A 19,269-nucleotide genomic window follows, 5' to 3' on the forward strand; every position below is an offset into this window, starting at 1 on the left:
TCCGGGGCTGAAGTGGTTAAAGTAAGGCAGTGCGCGGCACAAAAAATGGCCTAGTCAGGAAGTAGGGTAAATCTTCCAGAGCTGAAATGGTTAACGTGAAAAATGTCAAACTTTTCCCGGAAAAGCACACTGATTCACGTTTGTTTGTTATTATATCTTTATGGATAACAGAAAAAACGTCTAGTTAAACAGTAGCGTGCTCTGGAATGCGTACGTTCCATAAACTTGGCTATTAGACTCCGGAAAAATGGCCGCCACTTGCACGCGCCTTTCTTCTTGTGTTTTCTGAAGAGAGGGAGCGGACGTACGCGCCGTCATATTTGCAGTGAGCCTATGGAGTGAAGAAGCCAGGTTCGGCGCAGACCAATCAGCTGCATAGGAAAGGTTGTTGGGCGGTGCCTGTAGCGGGACTGAATTTTCCCGCGGTTTCGGAAGCGGAGTGGGCAGTGCAGGCAGCTGGTATTAGGTGGACCAGATATTGGCAGCATGGTGAGCGCTCTCTCTATCTCTTCTCATGTTCTGTTACACGGCGTATTCCCCTATGAGAGGAATAAAACAATGGAGTCCGTGCTCGGCATGTTCTGTATCCCTCAGACATAAGGGGCGTGTTTATGAATTGGGTTCCCACCAATGGACGTGTAGACAGGACTGGAAGCCAGTATTGTACACATGAGGACGCAGGCCTCCCTTTGGGCACTCTCATACAGTGGCTTCTCATACATAGGAGAAGCCACTGGTTCACTCTAATCTAAACTATTTATTTTTCTGATATTTATTATGATTTATACAGATTCCCCTGAAACAAATAAAAATAATATACAGAGGGGAAAATAATGGTTTGATCCCCCTGCAGATTTTGTAAGCTTGCCCACTTACAAAGAAATGAAGGGTCAATCATTTTTATTATAGGTGTATTTTAACCACTTCAGCCCCTGGCCACTTTTTGCGATTCGGCACTGCGTCGCTTTAACTGACAATTGCGTGGTCGTGCGACGTGGCTCCCAAACAAAATTGACGTCCTTTTTTTCCCCACAAATCAAGCTTTCTTTTGGTGGTATTTGATCACCTCTGCGGTTTTTATTTTTTGCGCTATAAACAAAAATAGAGCGACAATTTTGAAAAAAAAAATATTTTTTACTTTTTGCTGTAATAAATATCCCCCAAAAATATATATAACTTTTTTTTTTTTCCCTTAGTTTAGACCGATACGTATTCTTCTACAAATTTTTTGTTAAAACAATCGCAATAAGCATTTGATTGGTTTGTGCAAAAGTTATAGCGTCTACAAAATTGGGGATAGTTTTATTAATATTTTTTTTTACTGGTAATGGCTGCTATTGGATCTGCTATTTTTTTTTTATTTTTTATTTTTATCGGTACTGCGATTTTATGGCAGACACTTGACACATTTTTGGAACCATTGGCATTTTTATAGCGATCAGTGCTATAAAAATGCATTGATTACTGCAAAAATTTCACTGGCAGGGAAGGGGTTAACACTAGGGGGCAATCAAGGGGTTAATTATGTAATAACTGAATGGGGGGGACTGACTAGGGGAAATGACAGATCGCTGTTCATACATTGTATGAACAGACGATCAGTCATTTCTCCCCCTGAAAGGACCGGGAGCTGTGTGTTTACACACACAGCTTCCGGTCCTCGCTCTGTCACAAGTGATCGCGCCCGCCGGGCACTGGCATCAGCACCAGGGGCGAGCAGGGGGCGCGCCCCTAGTGGCCGCAATGCAAAATCACGTTATATTACGTGATTTTGCGCAGCTGAGCCGACCTGCTGCCGTAAAACTACGGTGGGCGGTCGGCAAGCGGTTAAAGTGCTTAACCCCCACCAAAGCAGATTACACAGCACAGTGCTTGTGCTGTGTAATCTGCCCCCATCTAAACTATAAAAAAAAAAACCTGAACCTGGCACTTCCTGTATGCCCTTTGCGCTGACCAGGAAAATCATGGCTTCTCCCCCGGGATCATCGTGGTCAGAGTACATTCCTGCATCATACGTATCTGTCCTCTCAGCTCTCCTCTCTCCCCCCCCCCCCCCTTCCTGCCTGTCATCTCCCTCTGTGTCTGTCTCCGGTCTGGCCCTGCCCCCCCGCCGCTATTCTTGTAAAATAAAAACCTAAAATTGTCACTGCCAACATCTCTATTAGAGGCTGACATAGCACACTATGTTTCAAAAACGAGCGTTCTAAATACCGAATTTGAGCTGTCTTCAGGCCGGTCACGTGACTCGTGGCCACTTTACAGCTACGATACAGAGCTTCTGCTGAGGAGACGAGCGGCCACGTGATCTCCCCGGCTGACGTCAGAGGGAGATCACGGCTCCTCCCGCAAAAGCAATCCTGTGACCGGCCTGAAGACAGCTCAAATTAGGTATTTAGAATACTCTTTTTTTAAAAACTACTGACATAGTGTGCTATGCCAGCCTCTAATAGAGGGGCTGGCATAGTCTTATACAGATTGGTTAACAAATTCTAGAGACAGAATATCAACCCAAAAGCCAGAAAAAACACATGATTTGCATTATATGTTTTTTCTGTATTTTCGGTTGATATTCTGTCTGTAACAATAAATCAAGTTGCAGTTCAGTGAGTGAAATAAGTATTTGATCCCCTACCAACCAACAATAATTTTGGCTCCTACAGTATGTGCTCATGTACACAGATTAGTCCTGTCAATTTAAAGCGGAGTTCCGGCCACAATTTCACTTTTTAAATATAAATACCCCTGTAATACACAAGCTTAATGTATTCTAGTAAAGTTGGCCTGTAAACTAAGGTCCGTTTTGTTAGGTTGTTACAGCATTTAGACACTTTATAAAATTGAAATTGACTGGGGCCATCTTAAGTTTGGGCATCATGAAGCCAGACTGTATGACTTCCTGGATTTCAGCCTTGCAAATCTCGCACATGCTCAGTGCTGCACAAGCAGTGTCAGATCAGGTTTCAGCACCTGTGCTGTCCAAGTCACATGATTCTTTGAGACTGGGGAGTGCACAGACTCCTGGAAAGTTACACCCACTACATTCACAGGAGTCTGTGCGGTGTAGGTTAGGAAGCATTAAGCACCTAGGTGCAGGAAGTGGGAAGATTAACTATTCTGCCTAGCAACAACACTTTGAAGGCATCTAAAAAAATTTTTTTTTTCGTAAAGGACTAATGACATTTTTTTAAAACTACTGATGTAATGTTATATTTATGGGTGGAACTCCACTTTAAGAAGGTGCTCCTAACGACAAATCGTTATGTGTATAAAAGACACCTGTCCACAGAATCTTTCTGTCATTCAAGCCTCACCATCATGGGCAAGATCAAATAGCTGTCAAAGGGACACAATTGTAGACCTGCACAAGGCTGGAATGGGCTACGAGACCATCAGCAGGAAGCTTGGTGAGAAAGTCAACTGCTGGAGTGAATGGAAGAAATACAAAATAACCATCAATCACACTCAGTCTGGAGCTCCATGCAAGATTTCACCTCATGGGGTAAGGATGATCATGAGAAAAGTGAGGAATCAACCCAGAACTATACAGGAGGAGCTTGTGAATGATCTCGGGGCAGTTTAGCGCAGTCACCAAACAAACCATTACTAACACAAAGCACCACTATGAATTGAAATCCTGCAGCACCTGCACGGTTCCCCTCCTCAAGAAGGCACATGTACAGACCCGTCTAAGGTTTGCCAGAGAACATCTAAATGATTCGGAGAAGGATTGGGAGAATTTGCTGTGGTCAGATGAGACCAAAATTGAGCTCTTCGGCATTACCTAGACTCGCCGTGTTTGGAGGAAAAAAAATGCTGACTATGACCTTAAGAACACCATTCCTACAGTCAAGCACAGAGGTGGAAACATTATGCTTTGTGACTGTTTCTCTGCTAAAGGTACAGGCTGACTTTGCCGCATTGAGGGGCCAATGGACAGGGCCATGTATTGTAAGATCTTGGATGAGAACCTTCTTTCCTCAGCCAGAACACTGAAGATGGGTCGTGGATGGGTCCTTCAGCATAACAATGACCCAAAACATACCGCAACAAAAGAGTGGCTCAAGAAGAAGCACATTAAGGTCATGGAGTGGCCTGGCCAGTCTCCAGACCTTAATCCTATAGAAAATGTATGGAGGGAGCTGAAACTTCAAGTTGCCAGGCGACAGCCAAGAAACTTTAAGGATTTGGAGAAGATCCGTAAAGAAGACCACAATCCGTCTGAGATGTGTGCAAACCTGGTAACCAACTACAAGAAATGTCTAAGCTCTGTGCTTTCCAGCAAGGGTTTCTCCACCCAGTACTAAGTTGTGTTTTGCTTGGGGATCAAATACTTATTTTACTCACTAAACTGCAACTCCATTTATAACATTTGTATCATGTTTTTTTCTGTATTTTTGGTTGATATTCTGTCTCTATCACTTAAAATACACCTATGATAAAAATGATAGACCCTTCATTCTTTGTAAGTGGGCAAACTTACAAAATCTGCAGGGGATCAAATTATTTGTTTCCCTACTGTAACTTGTGTGTATCTATCTATCTATCTATCTATCATATATATAATATATATATATATATATATATATATATATATATATATCTCTCTATCCTCCTTGGAGCTTTCTTTTTCAATTATCCCCAGATGAACTGCCATATTCCTGCTGTCTTTGTGCCACTGGGACCTATGGAGTGCTGTGTGAGTCTGTGCAACATGTGCGCTCCTGCTCTGTACTACAACTCTACATGCAGACATTGAGAGCACTGCACACAGCCAGCATGAGGGGGACACAAATCAAAAGCCTCACAGCCCCCCTCAACAATGGTGATTGATAGCGGCTCTGTCTGTGTGTGTCTATCTAGAGAAGCCCTGACCCTCCTCTTCTCAGGTCCCCTGCCAGTGTTCCATCAGAATTGCTAACGGAAGTGACCTTCCGTCGCCACCATCTTGCTACATCCCACACTCCTCCACAGTAATGATACACGGAGATGTGGGCAAGCGGACATCTTGTTACACACACCAGAGTTTTGCATTTCACACTTATTTTTAACAGGAAACGGAGCATATATGGTGAAATACAGTATTTGGAAATCCGACAAACTGTTTACATGTTGTATTTTAAAATCAGCGGTGTTCTCTCACATTAGCAAACCTGTTAGATCAGCAGTGAAGAAATAATTCCGGACGGCTGCACTTCCAAAAATCCTTTTATTGAAGCTTCATATGACAAGTGGTTGACAGATGGAGCAGGGGACAAAGAGGTAGACGGGTTTTGCGCAAATGTCATCGCTTAGTCATTAACAGAGACTTACTCACCTGGAGCAGCTTTTCTTGTTTCATGTGAGTTCAGCAGGTTTGCCACTGCTTTATAAATTCAACATCTAAACAGTCAGTCGGATTTCTAAATACTGTATTTCACCATATATGTTCCGTTTCCTGTTAAAAATAACTGTGAGATGCAAAACTCTGGTGGGTGTAACAAGATGTCTGCTCTCCCCCTTCTCGGTGTATCATTACTGTGGAGGAGTGCAGGGTGTAGCAAGATGGCGGCAACATAACGTCACTTTCGTTACCAATTCTGACGGGTCCCCATATCTGACGGAATACCAGGGCTCCTCTTCGGCAAGTGCCTCCAAAGAAAGCCACTTTCTACAAACGCAGACAGGTTGGCTCAGCCACGCCCACTGCTCCTTCGTTTTGATTTGATTGCCACAGCGGGAACCAATGGCTTCTGCTGTTATCATTCTGCCAAGTGATGCACATCTCTGGATCAAACATGGGCTCGGGTGCGTATGAGAGGGTGCTGAGGTGGATTCTGTGACACACAAGTTTTTTTTTTTTACCTAAACGCATAGAATGAGACTGCAGACTTGGTATAGTATATGTAGGCATTTGTGATGTGTTTGCTATAACTTTTATGGAGGAATAAAAAGCATAAAACCTTTCTGTCTTTTCAACTAGCTTAAGTCAAGCTCTTGGGCCTTAATTCACTTAATTGGCCATAAATAAATAATTTATTCTGGCCATTGAAATGAATTAATGCTCAAGCACTAAACGTGCCTAGCATTTAGACACGCTTAGAAGCTTTTAGTAGCGTCATGTGTTTTTTCTGCTCAAACTCTGCTGCTCCTGGATGCACTGCCAGTGTTTTTTTTCCCTGCCACCAAACGCTGCTAAAAGCCTATGTGTGCATGGACACTAAAGCCCTGTACACACGGCCGGGAACGTTGTTTTTCCTGACGAGATTCCTGGCCGAGTGTATACACGTACGATTCAAAAGAACCGCCATTCTTTTGAATGGCACAAACTCGGTGACGTCATCTACTATGACGAGCATGCAATTGTCACATTTTATGCCGCCGCCATCTTGCTTCATCCTACCTTTGCCTTGGGAGCTACCGCGCATGCGTCAAAGTCATTTCGAGCATGCACGGGTTTCCATGGAGACATGTAAGTATACACACGCTCGGGTTTCTCGGCAGGAAAACACTGCCGAGAATCGCAACGAGAAAATAGAGAGTAGGTTCTCTATTTTTCTCGTCGAGTTTCTGGGCAGTTTTCTCAAGAAACCTCAAAGCCTTGTACACACGCTCGGTTTACTCGGCAAGAAAGCTCTGCCAGCAGTTTTCTTGCTGTTTCTGGCCGAGAAAACCGTGGGTGTGTACGAGGCTTCAGGCTAGCATGTAGAGGAGGCAGGAAAAAAAACTCCAGACTCTCCCAGGATTAGCTTTAAAAATGTCCAGTGTGCATGAGACCTTAATGGGTGATGCAACATGTCAAGCAATACACATAACCAATGCATCTGCTAAAGGAAGATTATTTTTTGATGTGGATTTTTTGCTTTTAATAGCAGCAATGATCTTTGTCCTTGGCCTTTTTATGAGTTTAGTGGCTCCAAAAATCTTCTCTGCTACTATGAATCAGTTTGTGTTATAAGGGACATAATATTATTTACAGATTATAACTTTGGTATTTCTTTGACATGATGTGCAGAGTGAAAGACAATATTGAGCTGTACGTGCAAAAAAAATAAAAAAAATCACATATGTTACTCAACTTTTGTTGTAAGTGCATTAAAAAGGTTGTAACCCTTAAAAAAACAAACAAAAAAAAACCCACTTGTAAGACAAAGACATAATGAGCTAGTATGCATCGCATACTAGTTCATTATGAAATACTTTAGAACAAAGCTGTTGCAGTGGCGCCTGCACACTGTTGAGACGACATTTTCCCCAGAGTTTCTTCCGGGTTCGTGGGCTCCGGCGCTGTGAATGACCAGAGCCACGATGAGGTCATTCCCACGCACTCCCATGGGTGCTGCTGGTCATGGCACAGGGCCATGAATAAACGTCATGATCGGCCGTTCCTTCAGTGCGCCTGCGCCGATGGCATATATAGTAGATAGTATATAGTAGGTATTTTATTATATCTTTTCATGTGACAACACTGAAAAAATGACACTTTCCCACAATGTAAAGTAGTGAGTGTACAGCTTGTATAACAGTGTAAATTTGCTGTCCCCTCAAAATAACACAACACACAGCCATTAATGTCTAAACCGCTGGCAACAAAAGTGAGTACACCTCTAAGTGAAAATGTCCAATTGGGCCCAATTAGCCATTTTCCCTCCCTGGTGTCATGTGACTCATTAGTATTACAAGGTGTCAGGTGTGAATGGGCAGCGGTGTGTTAAATTTGGTGTTATCGCTCTCTTAGGCAAGGGCTCGACAAAATCCGGGTGCCAGGTCGCAATTGCAACAAGAAATTGTGACCTGGCGCCCGCCGGTAATTGAGGCCGCGCCTTTGCGGCCAAAGATGCCGCGGCACAGGATCCTGTGTCTCCGTGCGCCCCCACCTCCCCCAGAGCGCTATCGCGATGGCCGGTTATTGAGGCTGTTATTTTTTTTTATTATTCTAACACCCTAGAGAATAAAATGGCGATCGTTGCAATACTTTCTGTCATGCCGTATTTGCGCAGCGGTCTAACAAGCGCACTTTTTTTAGGAAAAAATACACTTTTTTTATTTATAAAATAAGACAACAGTAAAGTTATCCCAATTTTTTTTTAGATTGTGAAAGATAATGTTACGCGGAGTAAATTGATACCCAACATGTCACGCTTCAAAATTTCGCCCGCTCCTGTAATGCCGACAAATCTCCATAGGCGACGTTTAAAAAATTCTACAGGTTGCATGTTTTGAGTTACAGAGGAGGTCTAGTGCTAGAATTATTTCTCTCGCTCTAACAATCGCGGCGATACCTCACATGTGTGGTTTGAATACCGTTTACATATGCGGGCGCTACTCACGTATATGTGTTCGCTTCTGCGTGCAAGCTCGTTTGGACGGGCGCGTTTTCTGGCTCCTAACTTTTTTAGCTGGCTCCTAGATTCCAAGCAAATTTGTCAAACCTTGCTAGGCCCCTTTCATGCGGGGGCAGCATTGGCGGTACATTTTTAGCGCCGCTTTGCCGTTAATTTTGCTTCGCAATTCGGACACTAGCAGGGCAGTTTTACTCCCTGCTAGCGGCTGAGAAAGGGTTAAAAACTACCGTAAAGCTGCAGAGGTGCTTTGCCGCCAGTATAACTGCAGTGTCCCATTGATTTCAATGGGCAGGAGCGGTGGAGGAGCAGTATACACACAGCTCCAAAAATGCTGCAAGCAGGACTTCTTTTCCCGTCCTGCTAGCACACTGCTCAAGTGTGAAAGCCCTTGGGGCTTTCACACTGGAGAGACAGCAGCGGCACTATTTTTAGCGTTCTAGCGCCTGCAAAGTGACCCAGCGTGAAAGGGGTCATACTGGTCACTGGAAGTTCAACATGGCCCCCTCATGGCAAAGAACTCTCTGAGGATCTGAAGAAAAAAGAAAGACTTGTACATAAAGATGGCCTAGGCTATAAGAAGATTGCCAAGACCCTGAAAGGTGCAGCACGGTGGCCAAGACCATTCAGCCGTTTATCAGGACAGGTTCCACACAGAACAGGCCTCTCGATGGTTGACCAAAAGAAGTTGAGTGTACGTGCTCAGCCTCATATCCAACGGTTGTCTTTGGCAAATAGACATATGAGTGCTGCCAGCATTGCTGCAGAGATTGAAGGGGTGTGGGGGGTCAGCTTGTCAGTTCTCAGACCATATGCTACACACTGCATCAAATTGGTCTGCATGGCTGTCATCCCATAAAGATTTGGAACCTTGTCCTGTGTTCTGATGAGACCAAGATAAACTTATTTGGTTCAGATGGTGTCAAGTGTGTGTGGCAGCAACCAGGTGAGGAGTACAAAGACAAATGTGTCTTGCCCTCAGTCAAGCATGACGGTGGGTCTGTCCTGGTCTGGAGCTGCATGAGTGCTGCTGGCCCTATGGAGCTACAATTCATTGAGGGAACCATGAATGCCAACATGTACTGTCTGTGCCATACTGAAGCAGAGCATAATCCCCCTCCCTTCGGAGACTGGGCTGCAGGACTGTATTCCAACATAAGAACCCCAAACACACCTCCAAGATGACCAATGCCTTGCTAAAGAAGCTGAGGGTAAACTGGATGAACTGGCCAAGCATGTCTCACAGACCTAAACCCTATTAAGCATCTGTGGGGCATCCTCAAATGGAAGGTGGAGAAGCGCAAGGTCTCTAACATCCACCAGCTCCGTGATGTCATCATGGTCGAGTGGAAGAGGACTCCAGTGTCAACCTGTGAAGCTCTGGTGAACTCCATGCCCAAGAGGGTTAAGGTAGTGCTGGAAAATAAAGGTGACCACACAAAATATTGACACTTTGGGCCCAATTTGGACATTTTCACTTAGGGGTGTACTCACTTTTGTTGTCTGTGATTTAGACAGTTATTTTGAGAGGACAGCAAATTTACATTGTTATACAAGCTGTACACTCACTACTTTACATTGTAGCAAAGTGTAATTTCTTCAGTGTTGTCACATGAAAAGATATAATACAGGCCTTGACAAAATCCGGGTGCCAGGTCGCAATTGCAATTGTGACCTGGCACCTGGGGAAGCTTAGGGCTGCAGAAGGCCGCAAAGCCGGAGCCTCAATTACCAGCCAGCACAGGGCGCGATTGTGGCGGGCCCGCACCCGCCAGTAATTGAGGCCGCTGCTTTGCGGCCTTCACAAAAGGAAGCTGAGGCCAGCAGAAGCCCGCAAAGCGGCGGCCTCAATAACCGGCCGGTAATTGAGGCCGCCGCTTTGCGGGCTTCACAGAAGGAACCTGAGGCCTGCAGAAGGAATCTAGGAGTGGCCATCTTGTGGTGGCCGTTGACATTACAGGTTACATTACAAGTAGCAAAAAACAGCAGTTCTAATGTATTTTTTTCACTGCCATCTCCTTCCCTCTAATTAGAACCCCCAAACATTATATATATTTTTTTATTCCAACACCCTAGAGAATAAAATGGCGGTCGTTGCAATACTTTCTGTCACACCGTATTTGCGCAGCGGTCTTAGAAGCGCACTTTTTTTGGGAAAAAATACACTTTAATTAAAAAATAAGACAACGGTAAAGTTAGCCCAATTTTTTTTATATTGTGAAAGATAATGTTATGCCAAGTAAAATTGATACTCAACATGTCACGCTTCAAAATTGAGTCCGCTCGTGGAATGGCGATAAACTTTTACCCTTTAAAATCTCCATAGGCGACGTTTAAAAAATTCTACAGGTTGCATGTTTTGAGTTACAGAGAAGGTCTAGGGCTAGAATGATTGATCTCGCTCTACCAATCGTGGCGATACCTCACGTGTGGTTTGAATACCGTTTACGTATGCGGGCGCTACTCGCGTATGCGTTCGCTTCTGCCCGCAAGCTTGGCGGGACGGGGTGCGTTTTTTGGCTGGCTCCTAGATTCCAAGCAAATTTGTCAAACCCTGATATAATAAAATATTTACAAAAATGTGAGGGGTGTACTCTCATTTGTGAGATACTGTAGGCTTAAATGTAGGTACAATTAAACAGGAAGACTTTACTTTAATATAGCTACAATCCCCTTACAGCTTTGGCAAATAACAGTCCGATTTATCCGCAATGATCTTTCTGGATTCTCATGAGATCTTTTTGAAATAAAAGTAGATGAGTGACGTTGCTTGCAAACATTTAGATGTGAATGGCTAAGAAAATAATTTGTGGCTTGTAGGTCCTAAAGAGCAATACCAGAAATTGATGAGAAGATATGAGTTGGCAGTTAGCTAGGTATTTTTTTTTAAATAATAAACCTACTTGAAACTAATGCTTTTTTTGTTTTTGATTGGCCTATTTGTGGAGGGACCTATTCCATCAGGGCAAGCAAAGCTGCTGGCATGAGATACGCAGAAGAATAATTTTAAAAGTGAAAGTTGGGTAAAGATGAGGAAGCATAATAACTACCTGCACTGGGCTCAGTATAGAGTGTAGCACTACCCATGGCAGGGGTGCCCAACCGTTTAATTAGTGAGGCCATTTAAAGTGGTTGTAACCCCCCCCCCCCCCCAAAAAAAAAACATGCAAGACAAAGGCACACAATGGGCCTAGCTCATTATGTATTACTTAACTGAGATCAAACTAGAAGCATGTCATAAAACAGCCATTCCTGGATTGTGTGCACACATGCCTACATGATGGTCAAGTAGGGATGCCAACTGCACAAATGCCCACAACTGGCTATTTCAGGGCTTCTGTTGGGGAAAATCTTGAAGGAAAATGTTTAATTTATGAATTGATCTAGTTGGGTTTAAAGGGTACCAAATAGATGTATGCTGCTAGATATTATATGAGTTCATCTTTCATATAATATTGCCTGTAACCACACCGAGCAGTAGTGTGCTGCCAACACAGTTAGAATTTCATCCCTTTTTTCATGTGCTACTAAAAACATAAAGGTGTCAATTTTTTTTCACACAAGAGTCATACAACTTTTACCCAGGATTCATATTTTTCTATTTGAAATCAACTCGACAATTGTGTGAACCCTGGGTGAAAATTGTGTAAAAACATTTTATAAGAAGACCCTCAGTTGTGTCCTGACATTCAAATATTTATTTGGGTATACTTTAATTATTCACTTCATTAAGAAATGCTAACTTTGATTTTCTTTAGTCTAAGAAACGAGGTCTTAGCGTTGAGGAGAAAAGAGCGAAGATGATGGAAATATTTTTTGAAACGGTATGTGTTTTTATTTTATGTTGTGATTTTTTTATAAAAATTATGTTGGAGGCTGACATTGTTTACAGACCTGGTTTTATCAGTAATAAATTTGAAAATGTAATGTTTACTATATATACAGTTCCTACTGCTTTCATCTATTTCTGTGCAAAAAATTTTCATATGACATTTGTGAGGCTACAGGTAAAAAAGTCAACCCAAGAAAGGATCCGGGGTATTAACTCCTCTTGTCAGGCAGCCTTTCAAACATCCACAGGGATCTACCTCAGGGAAGGGGAGAAAATTATATAGCATTTCCATACAAACGGGAAACCACTTTTACCCCAATTATTTTCTGGGACAACATATGCGAGAGGCTCCACCTGCATAAAACAGGAAACACGTCATTCATATTCAGTAATAAGAGCTTTGTTCACTTCCAGCTATTTACAATGTTTTCAGTGGCCATATGGGAACAGCAAAACAGCTTATTTTCCCTCAGACCTTTGTGCTAGCTACATTTCAGAAATAGTGGACCTGGAGGAGGGGTAGCATATCTGGGCGTTTTTTGGCTAGAATTGTTATTGTCCTAGTTGTGGGACCTGTCATCCCCATTCACCTTCTCGAATTTCCACAATGTGTCTTCTTCGCCCGTGGAGAAGTAATGATCCCCATGAGTGGAGAGGCTCCAGGGGGCCCTTGCTTAACTCGCATTTGGTCAGGCTCTGAGTTCTCCCCTGTGACACCTCAGGTAACAGTTGAGCGCCTGATGTACACTGACAAATTATGTGGATGGCCTGTGGCTGCCAGTAACCCCGGGTCTGTTTGGGTTGATTGTGCACAGTTAAAGCTCCTTCCCCCTGGATATCATTGAGGTTGGAGAAAGGTCCGTTGTCCCTGGCTACTTTTCAGAAAGATGATGCATGTCTGCAAAGCCAGATGATGCACTCTCAATGCGTGCATCAGGACAAAATGCCGCCTAGTACACAGTGGGTCTCCCTGAACAGACCACAATACAATAGTGCGTGAATGGGTAAATCCACAGACACCAGGGAGGGAGTGCAAACAGGTGGGGATGGAGCAGTTGGCAGACCTAGATTTGTGTATGGTCAGCAGTGCTAAATCATGCAGTGTTTTTCAATCATGCCAGCTGCTTCAAATCGGGCAGATGTGGGCACCAATGGCTCCAAGCTATTTGGATTCTTTAATTTTGTCTCTCCTTCCCATAACCCATACTGTGTGGAGGCTCTGTGTACTGTAGGGTAGTCCTGGGAGGACGTCCTCTATTGGTGCTGGTTGCTTTGGTTAGGGGTGTTGGGGTGCCTCTTAAGCCTCGTACACACGGTCGGACATCAAACAAATTTTCCCTTGGATTTTTGTCCGAAGGGAGTTGTCCGGTCACACCCACGCTCTGACTTTTTCGGCAACAAACACAAACGTAGTGACGTTTCAACGTACTGACGAGAGTTTAAAAGAGGAAGTTCAATTCTCCGCCGTCACCCTTTGGGCTCCTTCTGCTAATTGAGAGTCGGTAGAGGTTTTGTCTGAGTGCATTCGAGATTTTCAGTTTCGTGCAATTTTGTTTTTCTGAACGTCCGTTCGTCAAGCAGACATGTTGCGCAATGGTGTTGTGCTAACTTGACCCACAAAAAAATATAGAAATATCTTTGATTCATATAACCAAAATACACTAATCCAAAGTAAAGACATTTTGTTTTTACTCCGTCAGTATCACCAGCAAAGCAGCTTTTAGTATGATCACATAAAGAAGAAGAGAATGTGCGCTGCTTTTCTTGATTTCAGAACTTGCCGCGTCACGAATGTGCTCTTTCAAATATGAACGCTAGTTCTACCAGACAGAATGCTTCCGGCTGGTCTTTGCTTCTGAGCATGCGCGTTTGTACTTTGTCCAAAAGTCCGATTGCTTGCTGTACACATGGTCGGACTAGGCACCATCGGACTCTTGTTGACATAAAGTTTGTCCGTTTGCAGACCGATCTTTTTGTCCGATGAAACCCGAAAAAGTTTGTCCGATGGAGCGTACACACGGTCGGACTATTTTGAAAACTTGCTGATTTTGAAGTTTGTTGGCAAAAAGTCAGACCGTGTGTACGGACGGGCCTTTACAAGCACAAGAGATGAATGTGCTGTGTGTTCAGGTCTGTCATTGGCTGGCAATTTTGGAGGTCGAGGTTGCAGCTCTAAAACTTCTAAAGCTGTAGAGGTAAGCAGAAGCTGGTAACGCATTCCTACACTTATGTTACACTTGTTGGTGTGTAGGGGTACTGGGATCTTCTTACCTATACTTACTGTTATAGCAGGAATACACGGTTAGAAAATCGACCAATGTTCGACCAACGAAACAGCGAATGTTGATCGAAATCATCGCCAACATGACCCAATGAAAAAAAATCTTTAAAAGAGCAATTGATTTCATACGTAGTGTTGACGTCTCATGTACAAGTGGGTTGTCTACTAGTTCTGTTTGTGTCATAATGTTCAATAGATGTTTTACAGACGACCTTCACACCAACAAATAGAATATTGTTCGTTCACAAACGATACGACACAAATTTATTTATTTATTTTCAATCGGTCTTTTTTGTTCACAATATCTATATCGGCTATTACTTGCTGGGCATGAACGAGTAGAAAAGCGGCCGATCGTTCGCAGAATGAAAATTTGTGACTTTTTTTTTTTTAATTGTGTATTCCTGCCATTACTTATTTTACCCTCAATTAAACTTTTATTTTTTTTGTGCTATGGTTTAGACAGTAGCCCACCCTTATATAAATGTGGATTCTGCAACATTTAACTGATAGGCTCCTGGGTTAAACATTGATGCAAAGACTGCATAGACAAACTTGTGTTTTAAAGGCTACAATGCCATGAAAAAGTATTCACCCCCCCCCCCTGGCTTTTTACCTATTTTGTTACATTACAGCCTTTTACTTCAGTGTTTTTTTAATCTGAATTATATGTGATGGAACAGAACACAATAGTCTAAGTTGGTGAAGTAAAATTAGAAACGTATACATAAAACTATTTTTCAGAAATAAAAAACTGATAATAGGCATGTCCTTATGTATTCACCCCCTTTTGTTATGAAAACCTCTGGTGCAACCAATTACCTTCAGAAGTCGCATAATTAGTGAACTGATGTGCAATCTAAGTGTCACACGATCTATCATTACATGTACACACCTTTTTGATGTTGTATATGGACGAACTGGTATTATCTAATTCTGTAGTACAGCCAAAGTTTACCTCAATTCTCCTCCGGGTAGATGATTTGCAAAACCAAAGCCGGAGGAATAACATCCGTTTTAGGGGTAGTCTATATGTAATAATATATTGGGGAACCCCCCATTAGCTGAACTCCTAATAGAGTACATCGAGTTACTCTGTATAGAAGCCAAAAGGGGTCGGGTCCACGAGATGTCCTTTGCCATATAGATTTATACATCCTTATAAAGGATAGGGCACTGAAAGGGTCACAAACGAAACTGCAATTACGTCTAAGTTGTCAGACTCAGCTCCTATAGCTCAGTAATTCTATTGGAGGCTCTATGGTCTTCACAACACCCAAACTCAGCAATGTCCTTCAGGCAGACTTGATATATACTTTTTTGACATCTTCGGGTATGCCTTCTCTTCCGCCAGAGGTAATTGAGGTAATGGAAGCCCCTATAATAAATAAAGAACTGGTCATGGCGATAGAATCCTCTAAATCAGGGAAGGCCCCTGACCCAGATGGGCTAAATCTCATTTACTATAAAACTTTTTAGGACGTTCTCTCTCCCTATTTTTTTATGCGCCTATAACTCTATTTCAGCCAATTTTAAGCTAATAGATGATGCTTTGAGGGCTCACATTATTGTGATTCCTAAGCAGGGTAAAGATCACACTCAATGTGGGAATTATCGGCCCATAGCACTTTTAAATGCCGATTTAAAAATTATTTTCTAAAATCTTGGCGAAAAGGGTATTGCAACATATTTTCTTGTCCACGTAGACCGGGCAGGCTTTATCCCTCAAAGAGAAGTCAGGGATAACACTATAAGGTCAATAGATTTGATCCACTTCACACATTTGGAGGCCTGACCGTTTCTGCTTCAATCAACAGGCGCTTAAAGGCCTTTGACCAGGTGGATTGGCAATTCTTTTTTTTTTTTTTTTAAATAGTTTTTATTAGTTTTTTTTTTTTTTTACAGATGTATGAACATAACGCTCAAAAGAACATATTCCAGTTTTCCGTCAAGACGGTACAAGAGTGTTAACAGGTTACAATCATTTGCAAGAGTACAGTGCATAGATCACGTGTATCGAAAGCGAGAGAGATCTCGCAGTTCCCAAATAAATGCACAAGAGCTAAAATATTCCGAACTAAAGAGAATAAGAGACATTTCGACCATTAGACTCATATGGACCAAAACAGATGTCTGGGTCACAGAAAGGTCGCCACCCCGGTCCAACTGGACCACGGACGCCACCTCTCTTGCGTCTCAGTATACTTTCCCGTAGTGGATGCCATCGTCAGCTCGTAGTTGAAGTGTAGGTTTACCAATTCAATAACACTAGCGATCGTCGGGGGGTGGGTATCCTTCCATAATCTAGTTATACTCAGTCGAGCTGCGAGTAATATATTGGTGACTACCAGTCTCATGTTGCAGGGGATCAGGTCAATATGCATGTTGAGTAGTGCCATTGCCGGGGAGGGAGATACAGGGGTACTCGTGATATCTGATAAAATTTTAAAGATGGTCATCCAGTATGGTCTAAGATGTGAGCACGACCAAAGAGTGTGGAAAATGTCACCCCTGGTCGTGTTGCATCTCCAACAGGAGTCGGGGATATCTTTACCGAACTTAGCTATTTTAGCGGGTGTGAGGTACCAGCGGAGAGAGATTTTTATTGTGAGTTCCCATAGCGTCGCGTTGCGTGTGGATTTGTATACGGACCTGAGCGCGGAGCGCCAGTGTGTTTCAGTGAGCGTTTGTCCTATGTCCATGTCCCACTGGTCGTGAGGCTTAGCCTTGGTAAACACTTGTTTTTGGCGGAACATATCATAGAAAACGGAAATTCCTTTCTGTTTGGATATTGCGTCATTCAAAAATGACCAAATTTTAGGAGGAATGGAATAGCATGGCTTGGGCATCTGGGAGAGACAATGTTTAACCCTAAGATATGTGAAGAGTTCCGCGGGTCTAAGGTTAAATTTTTCTTGTATTTGAGGGAACGTGAGCAGAGAGGTGTTGGAAAAGATGTCTTGTATGTGGTGAATACCAGAAGACGTCCAATGAGACAGCCTGAGGTTTTCTGTGCAATTTTCTAGAACTGTTAGTGGGAGAGGAGGTTGAAACTGATGTGTATGTATTTCACCCTGTTGGACCAGAAAGTTCCAGGCCGAAGCCGAAGCTTTCATCGTGGGGGGAAGTGAGTCAGAAACTAGCGATCCGCATGGGACCCCTAGAATCCAATTACTTAGTGTGTGGTGCTTGACCGCCGTGGATTCCAACTGTCCCCAAAGTGTAAGGGGGCGAGGAAGAAACCAATCTTTAAGTTGGGCAAGTATTGCTGCCCAATAGTATTCTTTAAAGTCGATGGACCCTGCTCCACCTGCTATTTTGTGTTTGGTGAGTAGCTGTTTAGCGCACCTTGGTGTTTTGCCTTGCCACAGTAGTTTATTCAAGATAGTTTGAAGGGAGTGGAAGTAGGACGATGGGATGGGTATGGGGAGTGTCCGAAACAAGTACAGTATCTGGGGGAGGTGTATCATTTTAAACGCAGCCAGTCTCCCTAACCAGGAGAGTTCGTGTTTTGCCAGTTTTTGAGTTTCAGTTTGGAGTGTAACTAGAAGGGGCTTGAAATTACTCTTGAATAGTTGTTTGGTGGATCTCGTCAATTGAACCCCAAGATAGGATATTTCGTGATCCGCCCATGTGTAGGGAAATTGTGTTTGCAGGAGGTTTCTTGTGGTGGCGTCTAGCCCTAAGTCAAGTATAAATGATTTGTTGGCGTTAACTTTGTAGTAGGATACTCTACTGAACCACTGGAGGGTGTTTTGCGCCTCCTTCAGCGATGAAGACGGGTTGGTCAGCATCAGGATGACGTCGTCTGCAAATAGACTAATCTTGTGGGAAATAGGTCCTATGTTGAATCCAGTAATCTTTGGGTTTCGTCTTATGTGTTCCGCGAGTGGCTCAATGAGCAGATTAAAAATCAGCGGGGATAGGGGGCATCCCTGTCTAGTACCATTCGATATGGTAAATGGCTGGGAAATCATGTCCGCCGAGAACACTCGTGCTGACGGGGATGTGTACAGTGCAAGTAAGGCATTAAGTATTTGACCTTGAAAGCCAAATTTCTGGAGGACTTCCCTGAGGTAGCCCCAGTGGATCCTGTCGAACGCCTTCTCTGCATCCAAGGCTAGGAGCAGAGAAGGCGTTCCACTAGTCTCAGCATGGTGTAGTATGTCTATAACCCGTCTCGTGGCATCGGATGCCTGTCTCCCGGTGGTGAAACCCGATTGATCCCTGTGGATCAATAGAGGCATGATATGTAGAAGTCTCGTGGCTATCGTTTTCGCATAGATCTTAAGGTCTAGGTTAAGAAGTGAGATTGGACGGAAATTTTGGGGCGTCGTCGGATCCTTCCCCGGTTTGGGTAAGGTTACAACGAGAGCTTGTAGGGATTCTGCTGGGAAGTTTGAGGTATTGGCCGCGGCGTTGAATAGCTTGGTCAGTGCTGGCGCTAGTTGGTGAGCATATTGTTTATAATACTCCCCTGTAAGGCCGTCAGGGCCAGGGGATTTGCCCGAAGGCAATGATTTGATGGTAGCTACAATTTCTGCGATGGTAAAGGGATCATTTAGTTTGGACAACTGATCTGAGGTAAGGGACGGGAGTTTAATGTGGCTAAGGAAGTCGTTTATTTCGGTAGTTGTAGGCTGGTGCGTGTCTGGGTCAGTGTGCAGGTTATACAGGTCCCCGTAGTAAGCGCTGAATGCATCGGCGATTGCTTGCGGGTTTGTAAGTTGTTTCTTCGTATGCGGATGAAAGATGTGGTCAATTTTATTTTTTAACCTCCTCCCTTTAATACGTTGTGCTAGGACTTTACCCGCTTTATTGGATGTGTAATAATAGGA

At 43.4% G+C, this 19,269-nt stretch overlaps 1 protein-coding gene across 2 annotated transcripts in view; it reads left to right on the top strand.

Annotated features, from left to right (window-relative positions):
* Positions 1–318: 318 nt before the first annotated feature.
* The window catches only part of MND1 (meiotic nuclear divisions 1), a 98,783-nt gene continuing 79,832 nt past the window's right edge, over positions 319–19,269 (top strand). The window contains exons 1-2 of one of the 2 annotated variants that reach the window (XM_040331958.1): positions 320–489; positions 12,077–12,142. In XM_040331958.1, coding sequence (XP_040187892.1) covers positions 487–489; positions 12,077–12,142 — 69 coding nt within the window. In that variant the 5' untranslated portion in view covers positions 320–486. Of the gene's footprint in view, positions 490–12,076; positions 12,143–19,269 lie in introns of both variants that reach the window. The other variant, XM_040331962.1, reaches the window with a different exon arrangement.

Source organism: Rana temporaria, chromosome 1 (genome assembly GCF_905171775.1).
Source record: "Rana temporaria chromosome 1, aRanTem1.1, whole genome shotgun sequence".
Taxonomy (NCBI): Eukaryota; Metazoa; Chordata; class Amphibia; order Anura; family Ranidae; genus Rana; species Rana temporaria.